General features: G+C 43.9%; 1 protein-coding gene and 1 long non-coding RNA gene across 2 annotated transcripts in view; both read left to right on the top strand.

The window, feature by feature from the left end:
- LOC106589909 (ribosome-binding protein 1) overlaps positions 1 to 18,061 on the top strand; it is a 35,717-nt gene extending 17,656 nt beyond the window's left edge. Inside the window, exons 10-28 of the mRNA XM_045710001.1 lie at positions 3,627 to 3,744; positions 4,056 to 4,237; positions 4,607 to 4,641; positions 4,733 to 4,820; positions 5,169 to 5,206; positions 5,319 to 5,433; positions 5,723 to 5,760; positions 6,193 to 6,277; positions 6,483 to 6,523; positions 6,706 to 6,841; positions 7,057 to 7,146; positions 7,423 to 7,515; positions 7,634 to 7,705; positions 7,920 to 7,991; positions 8,437 to 8,675; positions 8,774 to 8,936; positions 12,431 to 12,472; positions 12,614 to 12,709; positions 18,023 to 18,061. Of these exons, the coding sequence (XP_045565957.1) occupies positions 3,627 to 3,744; positions 4,056 to 4,237; positions 4,607 to 4,641; positions 4,733 to 4,820; positions 5,169 to 5,206; positions 5,319 to 5,433; positions 5,723 to 5,760; positions 6,193 to 6,277; positions 6,483 to 6,523; positions 6,706 to 6,841; positions 7,057 to 7,146; positions 7,423 to 7,515; positions 7,634 to 7,705; positions 7,920 to 7,991; positions 8,437 to 8,675; positions 8,774 to 8,936; positions 12,431 to 12,472; positions 12,614 to 12,709; positions 18,023 to 18,061 (1,782 nt within the window). The remainder of the gene's footprint in view (positions 1 to 3,626; positions 3,745 to 4,055; positions 4,238 to 4,606; positions 4,642 to 4,732; positions 4,821 to 5,168; positions 5,207 to 5,318; positions 5,434 to 5,722; positions 5,761 to 6,192; positions 6,278 to 6,482; positions 6,524 to 6,705; positions 6,842 to 7,056; positions 7,147 to 7,422; positions 7,516 to 7,633; positions 7,706 to 7,919; positions 7,992 to 8,436; positions 8,676 to 8,773; positions 8,937 to 12,430; positions 12,473 to 12,613; positions 12,710 to 18,022) is intronic.
- LOC123731434 (uncharacterized) lies at positions 8,946 to 10,835 on the top strand. The gene is made up of 2 exons (XR_006762543.1): positions 8,946 to 9,063; positions 9,098 to 10,835. It is a non-coding gene; the product is annotated as an uncharacterized lncRNA (long non-coding RNA).
- Positions 18,062 to 25,844: the final 7,783 nt, after the last annotated feature.

Raw genomic sequence — 25,844 nt, 5'->3', positions numbered from 1 at the left:
ACTTGGGTGACTGGAGTCTCTGACAATTTTATGGGCTTTCCTCTGACACCGCCTAGTATATACAGTTGAAGTGGGAAGTTTACATACACTTAGGTTGGAGACATTAAAATGTGTTTTTCAACCACTACACATGTCTTGTTAACAAACTTTAGTTTTGGCAAGTCTGTTAAGACATCTATTTTGTGCATGACACAAGTAATTTTTCCAACAATTGTTTACAGACAGATTATTTCACTTATAATTCACTGTATTTCAATTCCAGTAGGTCAGAAGTTTACATACACTAAGTTGACTGTGCCTTTTTAAACAGCTTGGAAAATTCCAGAAAATGTCATCTCTTTAGAAGCTTCTGATAGGCTAATTGGCATCATTTGAGTCAATTGGAGGTGTACCTGTGGATGTATTTCAAGGCCTACCTTCAAACTCAGTGCCTCTTTGCTTGACATCATGGGAAAATCAAAAGAAATCAGCCAAGACCTCAGAAAGAAATTGTAGACCTCCACAAGTCTGATTCATCCTTGAGCGCAATTTCCAAACGCCTGAATGTACCACGTTCATCTGTACCAACAATAGTACGCAAGTATAAACGCCATGGGACCACGCAGCCATCACACCGCTCAGGAAGGTGACGCGTTGATATCGACAAACTGAAAGACCGCTCGGCAAGGAAGAAGCGACTGCTCCAAAACCGCCATAAAACCAGACTACGGTTTGCAGCTGGGGACAAAGATCCCAAACATTCTTCCGAAGTTGTGGCAAAATGGCTTAAGGACAAAGTCAAGGTATTGGAGTGGCCATCACAAAGCCCTGACTTCAATCCCATAGAAAATTTGTGGGCAGAACTGAAAAAGCATGTGTGTGTGTGTGCAAGGAGGCCTACAAACCTGACTCAGTTACACCAGCTCTGTCAGCTCTGCTTCTGGGTGAGCGTTTTATTCGCTCGCCTACGGATTCTCAAAGGCTGCCCGATCTGTGTCTTTTTAGCACACAAAAGGTGTGGATCTGGGCCTGTTCCAGTGAAAGCATGATATCCTTCTCGTCGGCCACGTTAAAGGAAAAAGTTTCTTCCAGTCCGCAGTGAGTAATCGCTTTTCTGATGTCCAGAAGTAATTTTTTTGGTCATAAGAGACTGCAGCAACAACATTATGTATAAAAAATAAGTTAAGCAAAAAACTAACAAAATAGCACAATTGGTTGGGAGAATGTAAAACGTCAGTCATGTTCTTCGGCGCCATCTTTTGAGGTCTTATTTTCGTTTACAATTCTATACATTTAGCTTTCAATTATTTGTTTTTTGATTTCAACATCCATTATTTCACCCGTCCTCAAATGTTTACATTCTCAACTTTATTTTTCATGTTCACGATTTATTTCATTTTGAATTCAATACATATGGTGTGAAATTGACCACCTTGCTGCTAAGGCTGCTGCTAAGGCTGCTGCTAAGGCTGCTGCTAAGGCTGCTGCTAAGGCTGCTGCTAAGGCTGCTGCTAAGGCTGCTGCTAAGGCTGCTGCTAAGGCTGCTGCTAAGGCTGCTGCTAAGGCTCGTACAGCAGGGTCAGTTAACTTTACCCCATTTTTGACATTTGCACCTGCCTGACCTGCACAGAGTTTAAAACGCTAGCTCACCCAGCTGTGTTTAGTACATAAGCTACATCCTAATGCAAGGGGGAGCAAATTACAGCCCATGGGCTGTATCCGGCCCGCTGGGCACTTCAGTCCGGCACCCGAGACATTAAAAAAAAAGTTTTCTTACCCCTTTTTTTCCCTCCCCAATTTTGTGGTATCCAATTGGTAGTTAGTCTTGTCCCACTACTGCAACTCCGGTATGGACTCGGGCGTGGCGAAGGTCGAGAGCCGTGCATCCTCCGAAACACAACCCATCCAAGCCGCACTGCTTCTTGACACAATGCACGCTTAACCCGGAAGCCAGCCGCACCAATGTGTCAGAGGAAACACGGTGCACCTGGTGACCGTGTCAGCGTGCACTGCGCCCGGGCCCTCAACAGGAGTTGCTAGTGTGCGATGGGACAAGGAAATCCCGTCCTGCCAAACCCTCTCCTAACCCGGACGACGCTGGGCCAATTGTGCGCCCGCCTCATGGGTCTCCCAATCATGGCCAGCTGTGAAACAGCCTGGGATCGAACCTGGGTCTGTAGTGACGACTCAAACACTGCGATGCAGCGCCTTAGACCGCTGCGCCACTCTGGAGGCCCCCGCAAATTGATTTTAACAAACAATTGGTCCCCTAAAAAATGCAGCTCCCCAATGTGGCCCTAAAGCCAAAAATGTGCCCTCCCCTGTCCTAATGGGATCACACCCAGCTGTGTTTAGTACATTAGCTACTTCCTAATGGAATGCTGTTTATCATGGGATCACACCCAGCTGTGTTTAGTACATTAGCTACTTCCTAATGGAATGCTGTTTATCATGGGGATCACACCCAGCTGTGTTTAGTACATTAGCTACATCCTAATGGAATGCTGATTATCATGGGATCACACCCAGCTGTGTTTAGTACATTAGCTACTTCCTAATGGAATGCTGTTTATCATGGGGATCACACCCAGCTGTGTTTAGTACATTAGCTACATCCTAATGGAATGCTGTTTATCATGGGATCACACCCAGCTGTGTTTAGTACATTAGCTACATCCTAATGGAATGCTGTTTATCATGGGATCACACCCAGCTGTGTTTAGTACATTAGCTACTTCCTAATGGAATGCTGTTTATCATGGGGATCACACCCAGCTGTGTTTAGTACATTAGCTACTTCCTAATGGAATGCTGTTTATCATGGGGATCACACCCAGCTGTGTTTAGTACATTAGCTACTTCCTAATGGAATGCTGTTTATCATGGGATCACACCCAGCTGTGTTTAGTACATTAGCTACTTCCTAATGGAAGTCTGTTTATCATGGGGATCACACCCAGCTGTGTTTAGTACATTAGCTACTTCCTAATGGAATGCTGTTTATCATGGGGATCACACCCAGCTGTGTTTAGTACATTAGCTACATCCTAATGGAATGCTGATTATCATAATGTGTGGAGTGAGCCGGTCTTTTACTTGACGGTCAAGACTTAATGTTTAATCATTTTAACTATGATCTCTTGTACCAGCCCTGAAGTTTATCATCAGAATGTTATGTAATTAAAGGGCCTATTAGTGAATTTATACACTCCAAGCCCTTTACGCCTTGCCAATATCCTTATCCGTCTGTTTTGTGCTCGCTCTGTTTTATAGTTCCTACTAACTCTGTAGCTGGACAGTGTAGTAGAGATATTACATTTATCCTCAACTGCCCTCTGGTGGTGAGTAAGGTGCACACCCTCCTTCCATAATCAAGCCGGCCATGCAGATACAGTAGCGAGACCATAACATGTAGAGACTCAGTCGGTACAGATTGGCAACACCAAGGTATTCGATTCCCACTGGGACCCACCCGTATGTAAAAATGTATTCACGCGTGACTAAGTTGGTTTGGATCAGATTTTCAGCTAAAATGGCATAAGATGGATGGATGTCATAACTTACCCTGAGCACGCCGTATCACAGAATACTATCTGCAGTGTGACAGCATGCTCAGGGTATTACAGAATACTATCTATGTCTATCAGGCCAGTCATGCTGAGAGTGAACAGGAGCTGCAGAGGAGGCTGGAGGAGGTCAGTGAGGAGTTGAGGAGTTCTCAGAGGAATCTGGAAAAAGCCCAGCAGGATGCTACCACCCTCTCAGGTAAAGTATTATTCACGTTTCGGCCATGTTTCTTCAAATTCCAGTGGGCTTACTTAGCGAAAGTGCTCCATTTGAAATCCACGTAAACTCGTGCTGAAACTTAGCTCAAGTTTGACCTTAAAAATGTACTTGGATGATTTAATAAACTGACCAACGGAACAAATCAGAGTACTTATAGTCATGTTATTTTTCACTGCCGATCTTCACCTACATTTTTTTTTTAATTCTTTAAAATTGCAGGTGAATAAGGTCTTTTTGACTATTGATTAAACAATGTTGATAGTTTGTAGCACTGTCTGCTATCCCTCCAGATCTCCAGGTCCATCTGGGCAGTGTAGAGGATGATCTGAAGGAACGTGGGGCCCAGGTGGTATCCCTCACAGCCCAGCTGGAGCAGACTGAGCTGGAGAAGGGACAGCTGGAGGACCAGGTGGGATCCATTAATGTTCTTCTCGAGGCCAGTCCGAACAGAGACGAGAATGAGGACTTAGAGGTGAGTTATCAGATCAGATAATATTATATTATGGTTTAGGTAGGAGCCTAGACTGCTCCCGACCAGCACTTGCACACTGAGCGAGCCAGTCCTTAGTAGTGCTAGAGAGGTTTAAAACCCATAGACTCAACATGCATTTACTTCCTGTAAACATCCGTGATGAAGACTCAGAGCACCGTCAATGAGAGTGGCAAATTCATTCAAAGTATTTGCAGGAAGTAATCACAAGTGGAGTGTCTGTCTCCAAACCTCTCTGGTGCTAGTAGGCATTATCTTGTTCCGAGATGGAATGGTGGTGGAATCCATGTTATCGACTGTTCTTTTTGATCCACTTCTAAAGTTTGTTTATGTTTTTTTTTTTTTTTGTAGGCTAACTGCACTGAGTTGGAACGACTAAAGATCAGGTACTTTCTGATCTGTCCCTCGTAATTCTCTCTCTCTTATATAGATGTGGAGTTGGTCTTTTCTCAACAACACCAATCATTTCTCTTCCAGTCTTCAAGACCGAGACATTCAGCTGGCGTCACTCCAAGAGGAGCTGAAGCAGCTCAAAGAAATGAAACAGGAGGCAGCTATAACTGCCGTAAGTATCTCAACTCTCAGACCGTCTCTGTTCTGTTGTCACTGTGCTAGTGGGATGGCCATGAACTTTGGCTAGCTGAATCGGTTATTTCTCTATTGAGTCACTAGCTGAATCGGTTATTTCTCTATTGAGTCACTAGCTGAATCGGTTATTTCTCTATTGAGTCACTAGCTGAATCGGTTATTTCTCTATTGAGTCACTAGCTGTTTAAAATATTTACATGTACTTATTTAGACATGTCTAGGCAGAATTGTATCCATTGGAAAGAGCCCTCTTGTTTCCAAAGAAGGGTATTGAGAAAACTGTAGATTTTGTCTTTCTAATGATCTTCTCACTCCGTCGCGACAGGAGGTCACTACAGCTGAGACCGAGCAGGCACCTAACAGGTACGTCTCCCTCTACCTGTTTAAATTATCCATTTTGATTCAGTCACCAGCTTTGTTTAATTCTGCTATTACGTACCGGAACATTCTCATATGTATCTCCTTTTTATTTTAGTGAGGACAGAAGCCTGGTGACATCCCTTCAGGAAGAACTGAAGCAGCTTAAAGAAGAGATGGAGCAACTACTAAACTCTCCCGTAGCTCCCCAAAGTTTTATTGAGCTAAAAGCGGTACATTTCTATATTTACACGAACAGTTTTTCCATTATGAATATTGACATTTTCTCATGGTTAACTTGGGTTGACATATAGCCTAGTGGTTAGAGAAGTGAGTCTGAAAAAATATATCTGGCAACCAAAGGGTTGCTTATATCAAATCCTAGATGCCTTTGCCTGCCGTTATGTCCTTGAGCAAGGCACTTTTACCTTCCCACCACAACTGCTCCATGGCGGGTTTGGGATAAAGCAGACCAATAAAGTCATCTTAATGTTGAAACTATTTTTTTTTTTTTTACACCAGGCTGATGTCTCAGGAGAGACTGACCAGCTACTCAATGGGTATGTTATCATTTTATTGATGCCTTGTTCCAGGGAAATACATTTACCAGGGGACAGAACAGTGACTTGTTCCAGGGAAATACATTTTACCAGGCGACACGACAGTGACTTGTTCCAGGGAAATACATTTACCAGGGGACAGAACAGTGACTTGTTCCAGGGAAATACATTTACCAGGCGACAGGACAGGACAGTGACTTGTTCCACGGGAAATAGGTTTACCAGGCGACAGGACAGGACAGTGACTTGTTCCACGGGAAATAGGTTTACCAGGCGACAGGACAGTGACTTGTTCCACGGGAAATAGGTTTACCAGGCGACAGGACAGTGACTTGTGCTCAACTGTACAAAAAAAGATCAATTCAATACAGCTGTATTACAGTAAAACACGCCATTGTCTAACGCTGGTTAACCATGTGCCTTTCCATCCAGTCTGGAGAAGAGTGAGAGCCAGGAAGCATCGCTGGAAGGGATGCAACTCAAAGAAAAATCTCAACAGTCCCAGAGCAGCACTACTGTACGTGCCCCTTTCCTCTCCTACAAGTCACCTTAGACTGATCCCAGGCCTGTTTGTGCTGTATAGGCAACTCCTGTTGGCGTTTGGTATGACAATGACCATAGGATTTGGCAAGACAGCATAAACAGATCTGGGACCAGGCTATAGTTTCTCTGCTTGTTTAGCAACATGATCTGTATCAGTGAATGATCTGTTTTGGTTTCAGCAGTCTGACAACACAGCAGAACTGGCTGCGCTACAAACCAGGTACATGGAATGTTACTCATCACCAAACCCACTTATTTTAAATTGTTCTTTCCCTCATGGAATATCAAATCAAAATGGCTATACACTTTACAGTAAAACAATACAAATGAAGCAATATGGGATTTTGGCTCTTCTATAGAAAAAGGAAACTAAACCGTTTCTGTCCTTTGGTTCTTCGTTAGTCTGGCAGAGAGAGAAGCTATGATGAAATCACTACAAGAGGAGCTAAGGGAAGCCAGGGACCAATCACAGAAGGTACAGGAGATCCTTGCTCAGGTCCAGCAGAGCCAAGAGTCCCAGCAGAGCACAGAGCTGCCGGTAAGACTGAGCCAAAATAATGTTAAATTATTATTGATTAGTCTGGTCTGACAGAAGTCATGGTTATGTAGTATGTTAATAATGTATAATGCAGTCTATGTAGTGTCTGGTTTTTACCCTTTACCTGTAAGCCAGAGCGCCAAAGACAAATCTAACATTTTAATAAAATGTAATGGACTTTCTTATTGGTTCTGTCTGTGGTGTTTTGATTCCAGGAGCTGTTGGAGAAACTGAAGGAGGCAGAGGACAGCCATGGAACACTGCAGGCACAGTGTGACCAGTACAGGACAGTCCTGGCTGAAACGGTAAGGACTTACACTGATACAACATGCCCAATTGGTCTACCATCACCTGCATCTCTAAATAAACTAGAAATTTGGCTTACAGACTTTTTACAACAAAAGACAATAGCGTGTTTGATTGAGAGAGACCGAGGTGTGGATGGGAAATAGATGTGCTGAATTTATCACCCAACGCCTGCATCGATAAAGATGTGAAACAAAACCTCCTCCTTGCATAAAAACACAAGCGTGAGAGAGCGAGTTGTGGTCTACATGTCATGGATTTGTCTCCCTCCACAGGAAGGAATGTTGACGAACCTTCAGAAGAGTGTTGAGGAGGAGGAGCTGGTGTGGAAGTCCAAGATGGCCGACTCTGAGGACCAGTTGAAAAAGGTGAAGAAGCAGTGTTTTTTTTAAAATGTTTATATCTCCTCTCTTCTGTAATCCTTGGGCATGGCTGTACAATTGTCTCTGTCTGTGGCCCTGTTCTAAACCTCTCTACTCACACTAGGCCCTAGAACAAGTGCACACTCTGGAGGAGACTGCAGAAAGCTTGAAGACAGGAAACCAAAGCATAGAACAGGTATAATAAATGAATTAATATCCACCTGAAGGGGTTTATCATAATGCTCTGTCTGATGGATGTTTTAATATCAGGTCCAGTGTAGTGACTGTCTGATGGATGTTTTAGTATCAGGTCCAGTGTAGTGACTGTCTGGATGTTTTAATATCAGGTGTAGTGACTGTCTGATGGATGTTTTAGTAATGGACTCCTCACTCTTTCCGTCTCTCTGCAGCTGAAGGAGCAGGTGATACTTCTGGAAGCCCAGTTGGAGAAACAGTCTGAGACGGAGGACGAAATGGCACAGGTACACATCTACATCCGTTACGGCCGGCAGGCAGCCTAGCAGTTAGAGCTTGTCCAAATCCCAGAGCCGACCAGGTGGAAATTACATCGACGTGAACTTGAGCAAGTTACTTAACCCTAATTGTTCCAGGGTCACCGTTGATGATGGCAGACCCTGACCCTACTCTCCGATGGTGCAAAAAACACATTTTCCTGTGTGTGTGTGAAATAGGAAACATACAGGCACCCGCCAAACTTATTATTATTATATAGACCATAGATGGGTACACTAGTTATACACCTCAACATTCATATAGTAGAAACAGTCAGAGAAAATTACACCGGTACACTGACTAGGAAAGACATCATCCCATATCTGTCTCACTAAATCACATGGCTGATAGAGTGAGTGACCATAGAATGTAATACATTACAGAGTCTGTCTGTTCTGTGTGTCTGTTCTCCAGTTGAAGCAGCTGCTGTCAGAGTCTCAGAGCCAGCTGCAGTCGGCGCAGGCCCAGGCGCAGGCCCAGGCGCAGGCGCAGGCCCAGGCGCAGGCCCAGGCGCAGGCCCAGGCGCAGGCCCAGGCGCAGGCCCAGGCGCAGGCCCAGGCGCAGGCCCAGGCGCAGGCCCAGGCCCAGGCGCAGGCCCAGGCCCAGGCCCAGGCGCAGCCCAGGCGCAGGCGCACAGGGAAGAGCTGGCTACGGTATGTGTGAGTGCGCACCTGTTTCCTGTGGTCCTGACAAGGAACGTCAGTGGGTCGCTTGTTAAGGTCAACTTACGTGTGTGGTGTGTGTATCCCAGTTCTCTCCCTCTTGTCCCTAACCCCTGGAGCTTCCTGTTCCAGGTCAGAGGTCAGCTGAGCGAGGCGACGGAGCACGCTCAGAGGCAGGAGGCGACGGAGCACGCTCAGAGGCAGGAGGCGGTCCCTGAGGCCGGGGCACAGAACAGCCAATCAGAGTCAGAGGTCAGGATGCATCGGAGGTTATAGGTCATGGGGCATCCTTGTACTGCTGGTCTGCTCTACTGGAGGGTACTGGAAACTGGTCACTCCCACACAACAATATAGTCATCAGAACATTCTAATTAGGAAGGTTTATGATGGGGATGAACATTCTAATTAGGAAGGTTTATGATGGGGATGAACATTCTAATTAGGAAGGTTTATGATGGGGATGAACATTCTAATTAGGAAGGTTTATGATGGGGATGAACATTCTAATTAGGAAGGTTTATGATGGGGATGAACATTCTAATTAGGAAGGTTTATGATGGGGATGAACATTCTAATTAGGAAGGTTTATGATGGGGATGAACATTCTAATTAGGAAGGTTTATGATGGGGATGAACATTTCAGTCAATTCTGCTGCAGACTAACCGACCCTTATTAACCAGTTAGCGAACGGTTACATTTTGTTCCAAATTGTAAAAATTATGTGACCGACAGAAAATATTATGCATGCATACACACAATGGACTCTTTAAAAAATATATTTTTTTTTATGTGTGTGTATGTGAGATTAATTGAAATGTGAAACAATAGCAAGCCTATTGTCCACACAGCTAAAAGGCTATATTATTGAACAACTACTGTAATGAAGCAGCCAAAGAAAAGGACATTTGCGGGAAAATACTTTTGTAAAAAAAACACAAAGTTAGCGGTTTCATGTGATCGAGATAAGAAAAACATGGAGAGGGAATCTAAAGATGCAAAAACTAGGATGGGTTGTTAATATGACTCCGGGCTGGGGTTGTTAATATGACCCCGGGCTGCTGGGGTTGTTAATATGACCCCCGGGCTGCTGGGGTTGTTAATATGACTCCGGGCTGCTGGGGTTGTTAATATGACTCCGGGCTGCTGGGGTTGTTAATATGACCCCCGGGCTGCTGGGGTTGTTAATATGACCCCCGGGCTGCTGGGGTTGTTAATATGACTCCGGGCTGGGGTTGTTAATATGACCCCCGGGCTGCTGGGGTTGTTAATATGACCCCCGGGCTGCTGGGGTTGTTAATATGACCCCCGGGCTGCTGGGGTGGTTAATATGACCCCCGGGCTGCTGGGGTGGTTAATATGACCCCCGGGCTGCTGGGGTGGTTAATATGACCCCCGGGCTGCCGGGGTGGTTAATATGACCCCCGGGCTGCCCGGGTTGTTAATATGACCCCCGGGCTGCCCGGGTTGTTAATATGATGCCCGGGTTGTTAATATGATGCCCGGGTTGTTAATATGACGCCCGGGTTGTTAATATGACCCCCGGGCTGCCCGGGTTGTTAATATGAACCGCCGGCTGCTGGGGTTGTTAATATGACCCCGGGCTGCTGGGGTTGTTAATATGACTCCCGCCGGCTGGGGTGGTTAATATGACCCCCGGGCTGCCCGGGTTGTTAATATGACCCCCGGGCTGCCCGGGTTGTTAATATGACCCCCGGGCTGCCCGGGTTGTTAATATGACCCCCGGGCTGCCCGGGTTGTTAATATGAACCCCGCCGGCTGGGGTTGTTAATATGACCCCCGGGCTGCTGGGGTTGTTAATATGACCCCCGGGCAGGTGCCTTTTTGTCTTCTGGACAACAAACGAAAGTTGATTTATGAAAACCAGTAGAAGAGGAGAAAAATGCTGGTTTGAATATTTCAACGGCATATGAGTCTTTATAAAATTAAAAACAATATTGCCTCCCCGTTTCTATGGGGATTTTGACTTTGAAGCAAAGTGAGACATTTCTCGTCATATGAAGTAAAACATCACCCAGGTTTCCAACAATTAAGTATATGATTTCAAAATGCACACCTTCTCCAGCTTAGATGGTGGGTGATGCGCTGATAGCCTGCCTACCGTATTGCCTATCCATTAAAATAGGTGAATGGAGGATGTGCTTCAATCAGGAGTTGAAAAATACAAATAGTAGCAATAGAAAACTGGCCTCCTTTTTAAAAATCAATAAAAAAAAATGGTGGGCTTATAAAAACGTTTCACTCCAGCAGCAACAACCAGCTGTTAGAGGAGCTACGGAGCTAAACAAGGCTGTGTGTGTGTGATTTACATATACAGCACCAGTCAAGTTTGGACACCTACTCATTCCAGGGTTTTTCTTTATTTTTGCTATTTTCTACATTGCAGAATAATAGTGAAGACATCAAAACTATGAAATAACACATATGGGATCATGTAGTAACCAAAAAAGTGTTAAACAAATCAAAATATATTTGAGATTCTTCAAAGTAGCCACGCTTTGCACACTCTTGACATTCTCTCAACCAGCTTCATGAGGTAGTCACCTGGAATGCATTTCAATTAACAGGTGTGCCTAGTTAATTTGTGGAATTTCTTTCCTTGATGTTAATGCGTTTGAGGCAATCAATTGTTGTGACAAGGTAGGGGTGGTATACAGAAGATAGCCCTATTTGGTAAAAGACCAAGTCCTGTTTAATGGCTATTTCTCAAAGAAGGAGAGTGATTGAGTGCTGCATCAGATGACCCGACCTCCATACAGTTGAGATGGTTTGGAATGAGTTGGACTGCAGAGTGAAGGAAAAGCATCCAACAAGTGCTCAGCATATGTTGGAACTCGCATATGTGGGAACTCCTTCAAGACTGGAAAATCATTCCTCAGGAAGCTGGTTGACAGAATTCCAAGAGTGTGCAAAGCTGTCAAGGCAAAGGGTGGGTACTTTGAAGAATCTCAAATATATTTATTTTGATTTGTTTAACACTTTTTTTTTATGGTTACTACATGATTCCATATGTGTTATTTCATAGTTTTGATGTCTTCACTATTATTCTACAATGTGGAAAATTGTAAAAATAAAGAAAAACCCTTGAATGAGTAGGTGTGTCTAAACTTTTGACTGATACTGTATGTGTGTGAGATATATGGCGAACTAACGAACACACGAGAGCGGTCTAGCAACATGGGTATTCCTATGCTTCAGACTTGGGTGTGTCACTGTCAACCTGGGTTGTTTCTCTAGTTCTAGAATGTTGTGAGGCCAGTGTCTTGACTTAGTTGGTGTTATTATTAATGTATTATTATAGGCAGTATGTCCAGTCTGTCCAGTTCTCTCCGTACGCAGCAGCTGCTAACCATGCTGTGTTTGTTTTAACCACCCAGTGTGTTGACTATCAGCTGCCCTAACCACAGATTGGCTCACTCTCTATTCTTAGCATGATCACTCACTGCTTGGGTTTAGTTTTCCACTGTAGAGCCATTTTGTTTTTTGAAGTGATGCTTCTTATTGCCTGCTGTGGAGTGATGCACAGAGTGGTGTGTGTGTGGCTGTCTGCGTCCGTGGGTGGCTGTCGGTGTGCGTGGCTGCCTGCGTGGGTGTACAAGTCATTACAAGCTCTTTAATGCTTTTATCTATCTGTGTCTGTGGCAAGGGGGGGACACATCTGTGTCCAGCCACTTCATCTTCTGACACTGTGTAATGCATTATATCCTAATGTTTTGTGCGTCTCAAGGTCCAGTCCCAGTTGAGTCAAACCACAGAGGAGTTTGAACAGGTACGTGCAACAGCCAATCGGAAGAGGGCAGAACTTTGACATTGGCTTACAAACTGCTTAGTTAGACAGCGACTGTCTGTGTGACTGGTTATTTGACTGACTTGTGTCTTTATTTTACGTGATCTTGTTCCCCCCCCCCAGGCTCAGAAGACTGTAGAACTCAAGGCTCAGCTGGACATTCTGAAAGAGGCAGGAGGCTCCCCAGAGGCGGACACAGAGGACGTAGCCCAGCTAAAGGTACATGACCGTGGGCCACATTCAGCGGAATGTTCAAATCGAATACAATTTTATTTGTCACATGCACCGAATACCTTACCGTGAAATGCTTACTTACAAGCCCTTAACAATGCAGTTTTAAGAAAAATATTTACTAAATAAAAGGCCAACAATAACGAGGCTATATACCGTGGGAGTCAATGTGCGGGGGCACAGGTTAGTCGAGAGAATTTGTAAAATGACTATGTATAGATAATAAACAGCGAGTAGCAGCAGTGTAAAAACAAAGGGGGGGTGGGGTCAATATAAATAGTCCAGGTGGCCATTTTGATTAATTGTTCAGCAGTCTTTTGTCTTAGTGGTAGAAGCTGTTAAGGAGTCTTTTGGACCTAGACATGGCGCTCCGGTACCGCTGTGCAGTAGCAGAGAACAGTCTATGACTAGGGTGGATGGAGTCTTTGACATTATTTAGGGCCTTCCTCTGACACCGCCTAGCTGTTTGGGGTTTTAGGCTGGGTTTCTATACAGCACTGAGATATCAGCTGATGTAAGAAGGGCTATATAAATACATTTGATTTGATATAGGTCCTGGATTGCAGGAAGTTTGCAGGAAGTTTGGCCCCAGTGATGTACGCATTACCCTCTGTAGCGCCTAGTTCTCATACCAGGCAGTGATACAACCGGTCAGGATGCTCTCGATGGTGCAGCTGTAGAACTTTTTGAGGATCAGGAGACCCATGCCAAATCTTTTCAGTCTCCTGAGGGGGACTAGGCTTTGTCGTGCCCTCTTCACGACTGTCTTTGTGTGTTTGGACCATAATAGTTTGGTGGTGATGTGGACACCAAGTAACTCTAGACCCGCTCCACTACAGCCCCGTCGATGTTAATGGGCGTCTGTTCGGCCCTCCTTTTCCTGTAGTCCATGATCAGCTCCTTTGTCTTTCTCACATTGAGGGAGAAGTTGTTGTCCTGGCACCACACTGCCAGGTCTCTGACCTCCTCCCTGTAGGCTGTCTCATCGTTGTCGGTAATCAGGCCTACAACTGTTGTCGTCAGCAAACTTAATGATGGTGTTGGAGTCGTGCCTGGCCGTGTAGTCATGAGTGAACAGGGAGTACAGGAGAGGACTAAGCTCGCACCCCTGAGGGGCCCCTGTGTTGAGGATCAGCATAACGAATGTGTTACCTACCCTCACCACCTGGGGGGTGGCCCGTCAGGATGTCCAGGATCCAGTTGCAGAGGGAGGTGTTTAGTCCCAGGGTCCTTAGCTTATTGATGAGCTTTGAGGGCACTAGGGTGTTGAACGCTGCGCTGTAGTCAAAGAACAGCATTCTCACATGGGTGTTCCTTTTGTCCAGGTGGGAAAGGGCAGTGTGGAGTGCGATTGCATCATCTGTGGATCTGTTGGGGTGGTATGCGAATTGGAGTGGGTCTAGGGTTTCCAGCATGATGGTGTTGATGTGAGCCACGACCAGTGTTTCAAAGCACTTCATGGCTACCGACGTGAGTGCTACAGGACACTAATACTTTAGGCAGGTTATCTCCGCTTTCTTGGATACAGGGACTATGGTGGTCTGTTTGAAACATGTAGGCATTAGACTCAGTCAGGGAGAGGTTGAAATGTCAGTGAAGACACTTGCCAGATGGTCCGCTCATGCTTTGAGTACACGTCCTGGTAATCCATCGGCTATGGAGAGCGTTTTGTACAGCGTGATCAGTCTTCTGGAACAGCAGGTGCTCTCATGCATGCTTCAGTGTTGCTTGCCTCAAAGCGAGCACAAACGGCATTTAGCTCATCTGGTAGGCTCGCGTCACTGGGCAGCTCGTGTCTGGGTTTCCCTTTGTAGTCCGTAATATTTTTCAAGCCCTGCCACATCAGACGAGCGTCAGAGCCGGTGTAGTAGGTTTCATTCTTAGTCCTGTATTGACGCTTTGCCTGTTTGTTGGTTCGTCTGAGGGCATAGCGGGATTTCTTATAAGCGTCCGGATTAGTGTCCCACTCCTTGAAAGCTGCAGCTCTAGCCTTTAGCTCGGTGCGGATGTTACCTGTAATCCATGGCTTCTGGTTGGGTAATGTAGTTCCTGCTTTTAGTCTTTGCTTGTACGCAGGAATAAAGAGGATAGAATTATGGTCAGATTTGCCAAATGGAGGGAGAGCGAAAGTGGTCTGGAGTTTTTTTTTTTTTTTTGGTTGCACATGTGACATGTTGGTAGAAATGAGGTAAAACAGATTTAAGTTTGACTGCGTTAAAGTCCCCAGCCACTAGGAGCGCCGCTTCTGGATGAGTATTTTCTTGTTTGCTTATGGCCTTATACAGCTCGTTGAGTGCGGTCTTTGTGCCAGCATCGGTTTGTGGTGGTAAATAATGGCTACGAATATTATAGATGAGAACTCTTTTGGTAGATAGTGTGGTCTATAGCTTATCATGAGGTATTCTACCTCAGGCAAGCAATACCTTGAGACTTCTTTAATATTAGACATCGCGCACACGCAGTTATTGAGATGGACACATCCCCTCGTCTTACCAGATGTAAGTGCTCTGCCCTGCCGATGCACGAAGAAGCCAGCCAGCTCTAAATTATCCGTGTCGTCTTTCAGCCAAGTCTCTGTGAAACATAAGTTATTACAGTTTTCAATGTCCCGTTGGTTGGATTAGTCTTAATCGTAGATCGTCCAGTTCGTTTTCCAATGATTGAACTTTAGCCAATAATACAGAGGGTAGTGGTGGTTTACCTAGTCATCAGGGAATTCTGACAAGGCACCCCGCCCTCTGTCTTTTCTTCACGCCGATGACAGGGATTTGACCTTGTCATGACAAAGCAGTATATCCTTTGCGTCAGACTCATTAAAGAGAAAATCTTTGTCCAGTTCGAGGTGAGTAATCGCTGTTCTGATGTCCAGAAGCTCTTTTCGTTCATAAGAGACGGTAGCAGCAACATTATGTACAAAATGAATTACAAACAATGCGAAAGAAAAACAAAGACCTGGGCCAAGCAGCCACCACAACTCCAGCAGCTCTTAAAGTTCACTCTGGAGCAGAACAACCACAACACTCTACAGGACTGCTCTAATGAGGCCAATCCGTCACTGCTTTATTACGCCAAGGTTGTGGGTTCAATTCCCACAGGGATCACAAACACATACTAAAACATGCACTCGCTGTACTGAAAGTCGCTCTGAATTAATGTGTATCCTTAGTGGAATACCTTCGCCTGAATGACTACACCTAATACTGTTTAACAGCTGCATGGGTGTGGTTATAGGGCTGTTACACAACGGCGGTCACAAGTCATGACGGCAGTCAAATTCCACGTGACGGTAACTAGGCTTCTCCAAGCTCTGATGCTGCTGCTGGTCATTAGCATCCTACCAAACTTGTTAACTGCCTGCTAGTCGGCACTCTATTGTTCCTCTAATCACTCTGACGTCAATGCAAATGTTTTAGAAAATCCAACTCTTCATGAGAGCTCATGTTGCGCAACATTTCTATAGGCTATGCGATTGGTGAGAACCCAGAGTGATGGTCTCTTTAAGAGGAGGGTCAGCTTTCTATAGGCTATGCGATTGGTGAGAACCCAGAGTGATGGTCTCTTTAAGAGGAGGGTCAGCTTTCTATAGGCTATTGAGAACCCAGAGTGATGGTCTCTTAAGAGGAGGGTCAGCTTTCTATAGGCTATGTGATTGGTTAGAAACCAGAGTGATGGCCTCTTAAGAGGAGCTTTCTATAGGCTATGCGATTGGTTAGAAACCAGAGTGATGGTATCTTAAGAGGAGGTTCAGCTTTCTATAGGCTAGGCATATTTTATTTCTTTCTCCACTTTCCTAATATTAAGCACATTGATTCTCTTTACAACAGGAGTATAACAGCCTATCTGGCTGGCATGAAAATTAACCACACACGGGGAAAGGCATTCACTATTTTAGTGCATAGATGACATGTATTTTTTTCCCCCCTGCCTCCTGTTTCGAGGCAGGTGCATGATCATGGTCCATTCTAAATCAAAACAAATTTCACTCTGTGTGTGTACGATTTAGTGTATATATATATATAAAGACAACTTTAAGAATAGTCTGATGGGTGACAATATTAGCCTGTCACTTTTACAACTTATTCAAATCATAGTCGCACACCTCATGTAGGCTAGCCCATAGGCCTATATGTTTGATAAGGTTTGTAGCACAACTAAAGTGGCCAAAACTTAAGCACATTAATCCACTTTACATTCGTTGTTGACTGGCATGTTTTCCCGCTAGTTGATCGCATTTTCACGCTTATATCCTACTGCCAGGTGCACATGGCTGCTCTTATAATGTGAACAAATAGCCTAATACTTTATCAACATTTTAAGCTAAAGGTTCTGATCTGTTGCATCAGCCTCATTGCTTTTAAAAGTTTATTTTTTGTTGTTGATGCGATTGATTGTATTGATTTGGGATCTATCACATCCCACAACTATCCCAGACTGTACTATGGGGGATAGTAGATTGACAGGCTAGTGCTGTTGCTGTGTTAGGCCAACTCCTCTTGTGGATGACAGTCAGTCCACACAAGAACCAAATCAGTGCTCATGTCTTTCATGCAACTTTTCCCCATCATGCAGCCTTAGAATTTATAAAAAATCAAAACACTTAGTCCAAACTTTGTATCACAACTACTTTTTTATTTTTAAATAAATAACTCTAAATTAAGCATAGTCTTAATCTATGTCCGTGAAACTGGCCTTTTGATTCTTATAGGAGTTGCAGCAATCAACTACTCAACACAGAATAGCTGCATGTGTGCACTTCCTTGGAAATCATTTTGGAGACAATATCCTTTCTATTTGTTCAATTGTATTCTTCATACTCTAAAATCATTTCTAAGTAAATCTTGTCTGCTAAAATAACTAGTGTAGCCATATGACATAGTCAGATCAGGACCTAACATAAGGACAACTCAGAATATTCTGTTCTTCTGAAATAGACTACATTTTCTTCATATCATGTTTCTTTAGACCTGTCTAAAATAAATAATGGATTTATTGTGATGGTGTAGGCTATATTACATGGATTTATTAGACTTTTTCAAATGTAGACATTCCAAAGGTCTGCATCAGTGGCTTGTAGGCTGTGTGTGTAAGCTAGGAGATGTTAAACGTGTTTTAAATACCGGTCTCATGGTAATTAACCGTTAATTATTTGTTTAATAATCACTGGCTGACAAAATTTCATGGCCGCCACAACCCTAGTTATGTCGTTGTTGTTGTTGTTGTAATGTCCATCAATGATTGATTTGATTTAATGTATTAATTGATTGGGTGTGGTTGTAAATATTTTTGTTTCTTGTCTTTCAGGAAGAGAGTTCAGGAATGAAGGAAGGAACATCTGTTTAAGAGACTGAAGACGTGACACTAAAATATGATTATCATAGTTATGCATTCCAAAACTATTAGTTCTTGTACTGTAGTAGTTGATTGCTGCAACTCCTATAAGAATCTAAGGGCCAGTTTCCCGGACACTGATTAAGCCTATTCCTGAACTAAAATACATTCTCAGTGGAGAATCTCCCTTAAAAAAAAAAAACCGTGTTAGCCAGAGACTAGGCTTAATATGTGTCTGGGAAAACTGGGCCAAAATGTTTCTGGGTCGTTCCACCAATTCGGTGCCTTATCAGATGTGTAACTTGGTGGGGGATTTATTTTTATTATTTTTTAACGTTCTGCCATAAAGAGAACATGTTCAACTTAATAAAAATGTTTTCCCCATCTCGATGTTAAATAAAAAGTGCCAAATAAAGTAACAGGGTTGACTGTAACAGGGTTGACGATTTTTATCTTAAATCGGGGGCAATTGAGAAAAAGAATATGAAATTGTGAAACCATACCTAGCCTGTCTATAAATGGATAACGGGTTTGATGCGTTTTGCTCGACCAACTCAGTTGTCAAAACACCAGGAAATGTTTTGTGGTGGAAAATGCTGAGTTTTAGCACTTTAGCAAGTCTTATTCATATAAAAAATGTTAACTCGGTCTACCAAAGGGTGCTTCATTGAATATAACAGGCTTTAGAAATTCAATATTGGTGTAGAATTCATACTTTAAAATGTCAAAGGGATGGAAAAATTCACTCATTTTGTGGAACGATCGATCTTGTTGCTGCATTCCATTGATCTAGGATGAGGAAAAAGTTACTACGCTGCAAACAACGTTGAAGAAGACAAACCTACATTCCATCAACGATTCTGGCCATGTCAGAAGTTATACCTAAGACTAGCTCTGGTCCAGGGCATTAGTGCGCGTTCCTCCACTACGCCCTGCATCGATTATTGATCACACTAACGCCCTGGACTAGAGCTAACCTACTCTGCCTTATAGCCACAATGAAATCTCCCTCCCAAGAGTCCACAGTGTTAAAAGGGAGAACGATTGTGCGTTTTTAAAACGTACATCAACCTGTGCAATTACTTTGTTGTGCACCCTATTCTCATATATTGCACACTACTTTTGACCAGAGCACTATAGGGAAACCTTATGGGCCCTGGTCAATAGAAGTGCACTATATAGAGAAAAGATGCAACTTTTTGTAAGTGGTTGGATGAATGATGGGAAGAAGTTATGATACACAGGACGGATGCAATACATTGAATGCCTCCTTCAGTACTGTGTTTTACAGTAGCTGGCTGCCAACACAAAATGTATGAATTTGATAAAGAATAAAACTACAATGTACCTATTGTTCTATGACTCGTGCTTGAACCTGTTCATTTTTTTTTTTTAAACCAAGGATTTGATGTAACAAACCACGTGTTTGTTCCTGATAGCAGGATTATTACAAGTCCCAGCTAACTGGTAGTCAAGTGATATGTGGCTGTTTCATCAGGTTAAAAAAACGTTTGTATATTGGTTGTTGATTCAATTTAAAGTCAAGCTTTTCTTAAGACTAAGCAGTTTTTGTTGACCCAGCATTCTGTGACCCCCCCCATGAGTAACAAACTGGAAATGTAGAAAACATATGAAAGAGGCCGGGCAGATGTTAAATTTGACAGATTACTCCGGTAGCACTCAGTTTTCAAAACGTTTTCTTATTGAACAGGACCCAGGATATGTCGTGAGGCGCTCGCATGTGGGCAGACTGCCAATCTGGGTAGTGGCCATGCGGACCAGCTACACGCCCTCCTCGTTATTATACACTGACCTAAATTATAGTGTTGGTTTCATGAACTGAAATAAAAGATCCCCCAAAATTTTTCCAGAGGCACAAAAAAGCTTGTCTCTCAATTTGAAGCGGATTTAAACAGCATGATCATTACGCAGGTGCACATTGTGCTTGGGACTAAAGGGCAGTTTTATCACACAACACGATGCCACAGATGTCTCAAGTTTTGAGGAAGCTTGCAATTGGCATGCTGAATTGTTGAAGTTGTTGAATTTATATTTTTGTTCAGTATATTATATTCCACGGGAGGCACTAACCTTGATATAGGCTGAAGTTTGCAAATAGTACATGCTGAGAATGGGAAATTACACTTCAGTGTGTGCTTAATAAGTTGTCTTTGCCTACCCATGCTGTTTAGATAATGGTGCTAGAGGAGATAGTTGCTGTTTTACGATCCCCTAACCTATTGTGCTATTGTGTTTTTTTCACATTATTTGTAACTTATTTTGTACATCTACAAGCATTTCGCTACACTCTCATTAACATCTGCTAACCATGTGTATGTGACCGATTTTAGTATGTGTTTGTTTCTGCCACCGTGTCTTGTGACCGAAAAAGAGCTTCTAGATATCAGGATAGCGATTACTCACCCCATACTGGAGGAATACTTTCTATTTAACAAGTCGGACGGGAAGGATTTACTTCAGACACCCGACAAGGCCCTCATCCTCGTCATTCGCAGGAGAAAGAGACCGATATCAGGGACGAAGGTCTGGGTGCCTTATAAGGATTCGACGGTGAGTGGGAAATCTCTCTTTAGTGGCCGGGGACTTTAATGCAGGGAAACTTAAATCTGTTTTACCTCATTTCTACCAGCATGTTAAACATGCAACCTGAGGGGGAAAAACTAGACTGCCTATACAAAGCTCTCCCTCACCCTCCATTTAGCAAATCTGACGAACAAAATTCTATCCTGATTCCTGCTTACAAGTAAAAACTAAAGCAGGAGGCACCAGTGACTCGGTCTATAAAAAAAGGGGTCAGATGAAGCAGATGCTAAGCTACAGGACTGTTTAGCTAGCAAAGACTGGAATATGTTCTGGGGTTTTTCCGATGGCATTGAGGATTTTTTTTCTTCACCTTTATTTATCCAGGTAGGCTAGTTGAGAACAAGTTCTCATTTGCAACTGCGACCTGGCCAAGATAAAGTGTAGCAATTCGACACATACAACAACACAGAGTTACACATGGAATAAACAAAACATACAGTCAATAATACAGTAGAACAAAAGAAAACAAAAAGTCTATACACAGTGAGTGCAAATGAGGTAAGTTAGGGCAATAAATAGGCCATGGTGGTGAAGTAATTACAATATAGCAATTAAACACTGGAATGGTAGATGTGCAGAAGATGAATGTGCAAGTAGAAATACTGGGGTGCAAAGGAGCAGGATAAATAAATACAGTATGGGGATGAGTTAGGTTGATAGATGGGCTGTTTACAGATGGGCTATGTACAGGTGCAGTGATCTGTGAGCTGCTCTGACAGCTGGTGCTTAAAGCTAGTGAGGGAGATATGAGTCTCCAGCTTCAGTGATTTTTGCAGTTCGTTCCAGTCATTGGCAGCAGGGAACTGGAAGGAAAGGCAGCCAAAGGAGGAATTGGCTTTGGGGGTGACCAGTGAGATATACCTGCTGGAGCGCATGCTACGAGTGGGTGCTGCTATGGTGACCAGTGAGCTGAGATAAGGTGGGGCTTTACCTAGCAGAGACTTGTAGATAACCTGTAGCCAGTGGGTTTGGCGACGAGTATGAAGCTAGGGCCAGCCAACGAGAGCATACAGGTCGCAGTGGTGGGTAGTATATGGGGCTTTGGTGACAAAACGGATGGCACTGTGATAGACTGCATCCAGTTTGTTGAGTAGAGTGTTGGAGGCTATTTTATAGATGACATCACTGAAGTCGAGGATCGGTAGGATGGTCAGTTTAACGATGGTGTGTTTGGCAGCATGAGTGAAGGATGCTTTGTTGCGATATAGGAAGCCGATTCTAGATTTAATTTTGGATTGGAGATGCTTAATGTGAGTCTGGAAGGAGAGTTTACAGTCTAACCAGACACCCAGGTATTTGTAGTTGTCCACGTATTCTAAGTCAGAGCCGTCCAGAGTAGTGATGCTGGACGTGCAAGCAGGTGCACGCAGTGATCGATTGAATAGCATGCATTTAGTTTTACCTGCGTTTAAGAGCAGTTGGAGGCCACGGAAGGAAAGTTGTATGGCATTGAAGCTCGTCTGGAAGTTAGTTAACACAGTGTCCAAAGAGGGGCCAGAAGTATACAGAATGGTGTCGTCTGCGTAGAGGTGGATCAGAGAATCACCAGCAGCAAGAGCAGTGATAAGTACACCACATCAGTCACTGGCTTCATCAATAAGTGCATCGATGACATCGTACCCACAGTGACCGTACGTACATACCCCAACCAGAAACCATGGATTACAGGCAACATCCACACTGAGCTGCCACTTTCAAGGAGCGGGACTCTAATCCTGAAACTTATAAGAAATCCCGCTATGCCCTCCGAAAAACCATAAAACAGGCAAAGCATCAATACAGGACTAAGATTGAATCGTACTACACCGGCTCCAACGCTCGTCGGATGTGACAGGGCTTGCAATTTATTACAGACTACAAAGAGAAGCACAGCTGCGAGCTGCACAGTGACACGAGCCAACCAGACGAGCTAAATTACTTCTATGCTCGCTTCGAGGCAAGTAACACTGAAACATTCTTGAGAGCATCAGCTGTTCCGGACGACTGTATGATCACGCTCTCCGTAGCTGATGTGAGTAAGACCTTGAAACAGGTCAACATTCACAAGGCCGCAGGACAAGATGGATCCCCAGTACGTGTACTCCGAGCATGCGCTGACCAACTGGCAAGTGTCTTATCACAGAAATTTTCAACCTGTCCCTGACCCAGTCTGTAATACCAACATGTTTCAAGCACACCACCGTAGTCCCTGTGCCCAAGATCTCTAACGATTCGAACACGTCGACAGCATCGTGGCGCAAAATATAACGCAGCATCATCTGGATATGTATGCAACAAAAGTTCAACATTCACCTTCTGCTGCCATTTCTGTCAAGCCGTTTACGCATACGGTTTGACGCATACGTTCGATAAAATCCAACGTACGCACCACACAGAACGCACTGCAACTGCCTCTGCAACGCAATGCTGCAAGGCAAACACAGCGTTTCATTGAAAATGAATGTAATTCGGGTGTACCAAAATGCAATGACTGTCGGTGTGATCGAAGCGTAAGGTAACCTGCCTAAATGACTACCGACCCGTAGCACTCACGTCTGTAACCATGAAGTGCTTTGAAAGGCTGGTCATGGCTCACATCAACACCATTATCCCAGAAACCCTAGACCTACTCCAATTTGCATACCGCCCCAGCAGATCCACAGATGATGCAATCTCTATTGCACTCCACACTGCCCTTTCCCACCTGGACAAAAGGAACACCTATGTAAGAATGCTATTCATTGACTACAGCTCAGCGTTCAACACCATAGTGGCCTCAAAGCTCATCACTAAGCTAAGGTCCCTGGGACTAAACACCTCCCTCTGCAACTGGATCCAGGACTTCCTGACGGGCCACCCCATGTGGTAAGGATAGGTAACAACACATCTGCCACGCTGATCCTCAACACGGGGACCCCTCAGGGGTGCCGTGCTCAGTCCCCTCTTGTACTCCCTGTCCACTCATGACTGCATGGCCAGGCACAACTCCAACACCATCATCAAGTTTGCCGATGACACAACAGTGGTAGGCCTGATCACCGACAACGATGAGACAGCCTACAGGGAGGAGGTCAGAGAACTGGCAGTGTGGTGCCAGGACAACAGCCTCTCCCTCAATGTGATCAAAACAAAGTAGATGAATGTGGACTACAGGAAAAGGATGACCGAGCACGCCCCCATTCTCATCGACGGGGCTGTAGTGGAGCAGGATGAGAGCTTCAAGTTTCTTGGTGTCCACATCACCAACAAACTAAATGATCCAAACACACCAAGACAGTTGTGAAGAGGGCACGACAAAGCTTATTCCCCCTCAGGAGACTGAAAAGGTTTGGCATGGGTCCTCAGATCCTCATAAGGTTCTACAGCTGCACCATAGATAGCATCCTGACTGCTTACATCACTGCCTGGTATGGCAATTGCTCGGCCTTCGACCGCAAGGCACTACAGAGGGTAGTGCGTGTATGGACCATTACGTCAGAGGAAGGCCCTAAAAATTGTCAAAGACTCCAGTCACCCCCAGTCGAAGATTGTTCTCTCTGCTACTGCACGGCAAGCTGTACTGGAGCGCCAAGTTTAGGGCCAAAAGGCTTCTTAACAGCTTCTACCCCCAAGCCATAAGACTCCTGAACAGCTAATATCGTGGAAATTCAGTACTGAGAGAGACTTGGTCATTTCTTCAAACAATCATTATTTAATATCGATTAATTATTGTAATAATGAAACCGTCAGCCCAACAGTCTTGACTGACTGTTAGGCTGAGAGCCATCCCTTTACAGAAAATGCACAGTTTATTTAGCTAATATCCAGAATGCTTGATTCCACCCCTCCCATATAGATTGGAGTGTACCATAAGCCACTTTGGGCTCAACCTGTCTTCATCTGCACCTGGCGTTATTTTAATCCCCCACCCTGGCCTAATTTCCCAGATGCCAGGATATCTAAGGACCATTGAGGCCTTTGTTCTACTCCTCTCTATCCTGGCTAAACATACACCATATATTGTCTTTGGAATGCAGGCTCAATCAGACCGGAGACGTACAGTATGTCTCATACGCACCACTAATCATAGAATGGAATGTGGCTGTTTAAATTTTTAATCACGAGACATCAATCAATTGTCAGCTTCATGCTATCGCTAGTAAAATCCATGTCCTCGACAACCAGACTAGCTGCAGGAAGCTAGAGTGGATACCATAAAACTCAGCATCAGCAGGTCAGAAATATCTTACTGGTTGTTAAGTAAATAGTTGTTACATATCCCAAAAATAAGGTGAATACATAATTTTTCCCTCACACTAATCAAAGGGCCTCCCAGACCCCTCTTTTTACACTGCTGCTACTCTGTTTATTATCTATGCATAGTCACTTTAACTCTACCTACATGTACATATTACCTCAATTACCTTGACTAACCGGTGCCCTCGCACAGTGACTCTGTACCGGTACCCGCTGTACATAGCCTCGCTATTGTTATTTTACTCCTGCTGTTGAATTATTTGTTACTTACATTTTTTTTTTAATTGTTTTACTTTTACTTAACACTTCTTTTTCTTAAAACTGCATTGTTGGTTAAAGGCTTGTAAGTAAGCATTTCACTGTGAGGTCTACACCCGTTATATTCAGCATTTCACTGTAAGGAATACCTGTTGTATTTGGCGTATGTGACTAATAAAGTTTGATTTGATGTGTAGAGGTAACCAAGACAACACCAGACATTCAACATTCTCCTTGCTGGAGGATATTATGCTGGCAGCACAATCACAGATTTTTTCCCCCCTCCCTGTGGCTCAGTTGGTAGAGCATGGTGTGTGCATCGCCAGGTTGTGGGTTCGATTCCCACGGGGGCCAGTACAAAAAAAGAATGTTTTATGAAATGTATGCATTCACTACTGTAAGTCGCTCTGGATAAGAGCGTCTGCTAAATGACTAAAATGTAAAAATGAGAAAATAATTCCACCTGTAAAGACATACTAAACTTTGGGAATATACACTGAGTAGACAAAACATTAAGAACGTTGTTTCATTTGTTTGACATGGACTGACCATGGTGGGGATTTGATGTACTTTTATTTGTAATATTTTATTATTTATACCAGCATTTATGATGAAGTTTTAACACATACTGGTATGTTGAAAAGCTAGTGTCTATATTTAAAGAAATATACTTTCAATAAAAATGTATAAATACCATTTGTTATTGGAGTTACTCATT

The sequence above is a fragment of the Salmo salar genome, chromosome ssa28 (genome assembly GCF_905237065.1).
Source record: "Salmo salar chromosome ssa28, Ssal_v3.1, whole genome shotgun sequence".
In the NCBI taxonomy this organism is placed as follows: Eukaryota; Metazoa; Chordata; class Actinopteri; order Salmoniformes; family Salmonidae; genus Salmo; species Salmo salar.
Note: the sequence above shows the minus strand (reverse complement) of the source record. Positions and strands in the feature narration are given on the sequence as shown.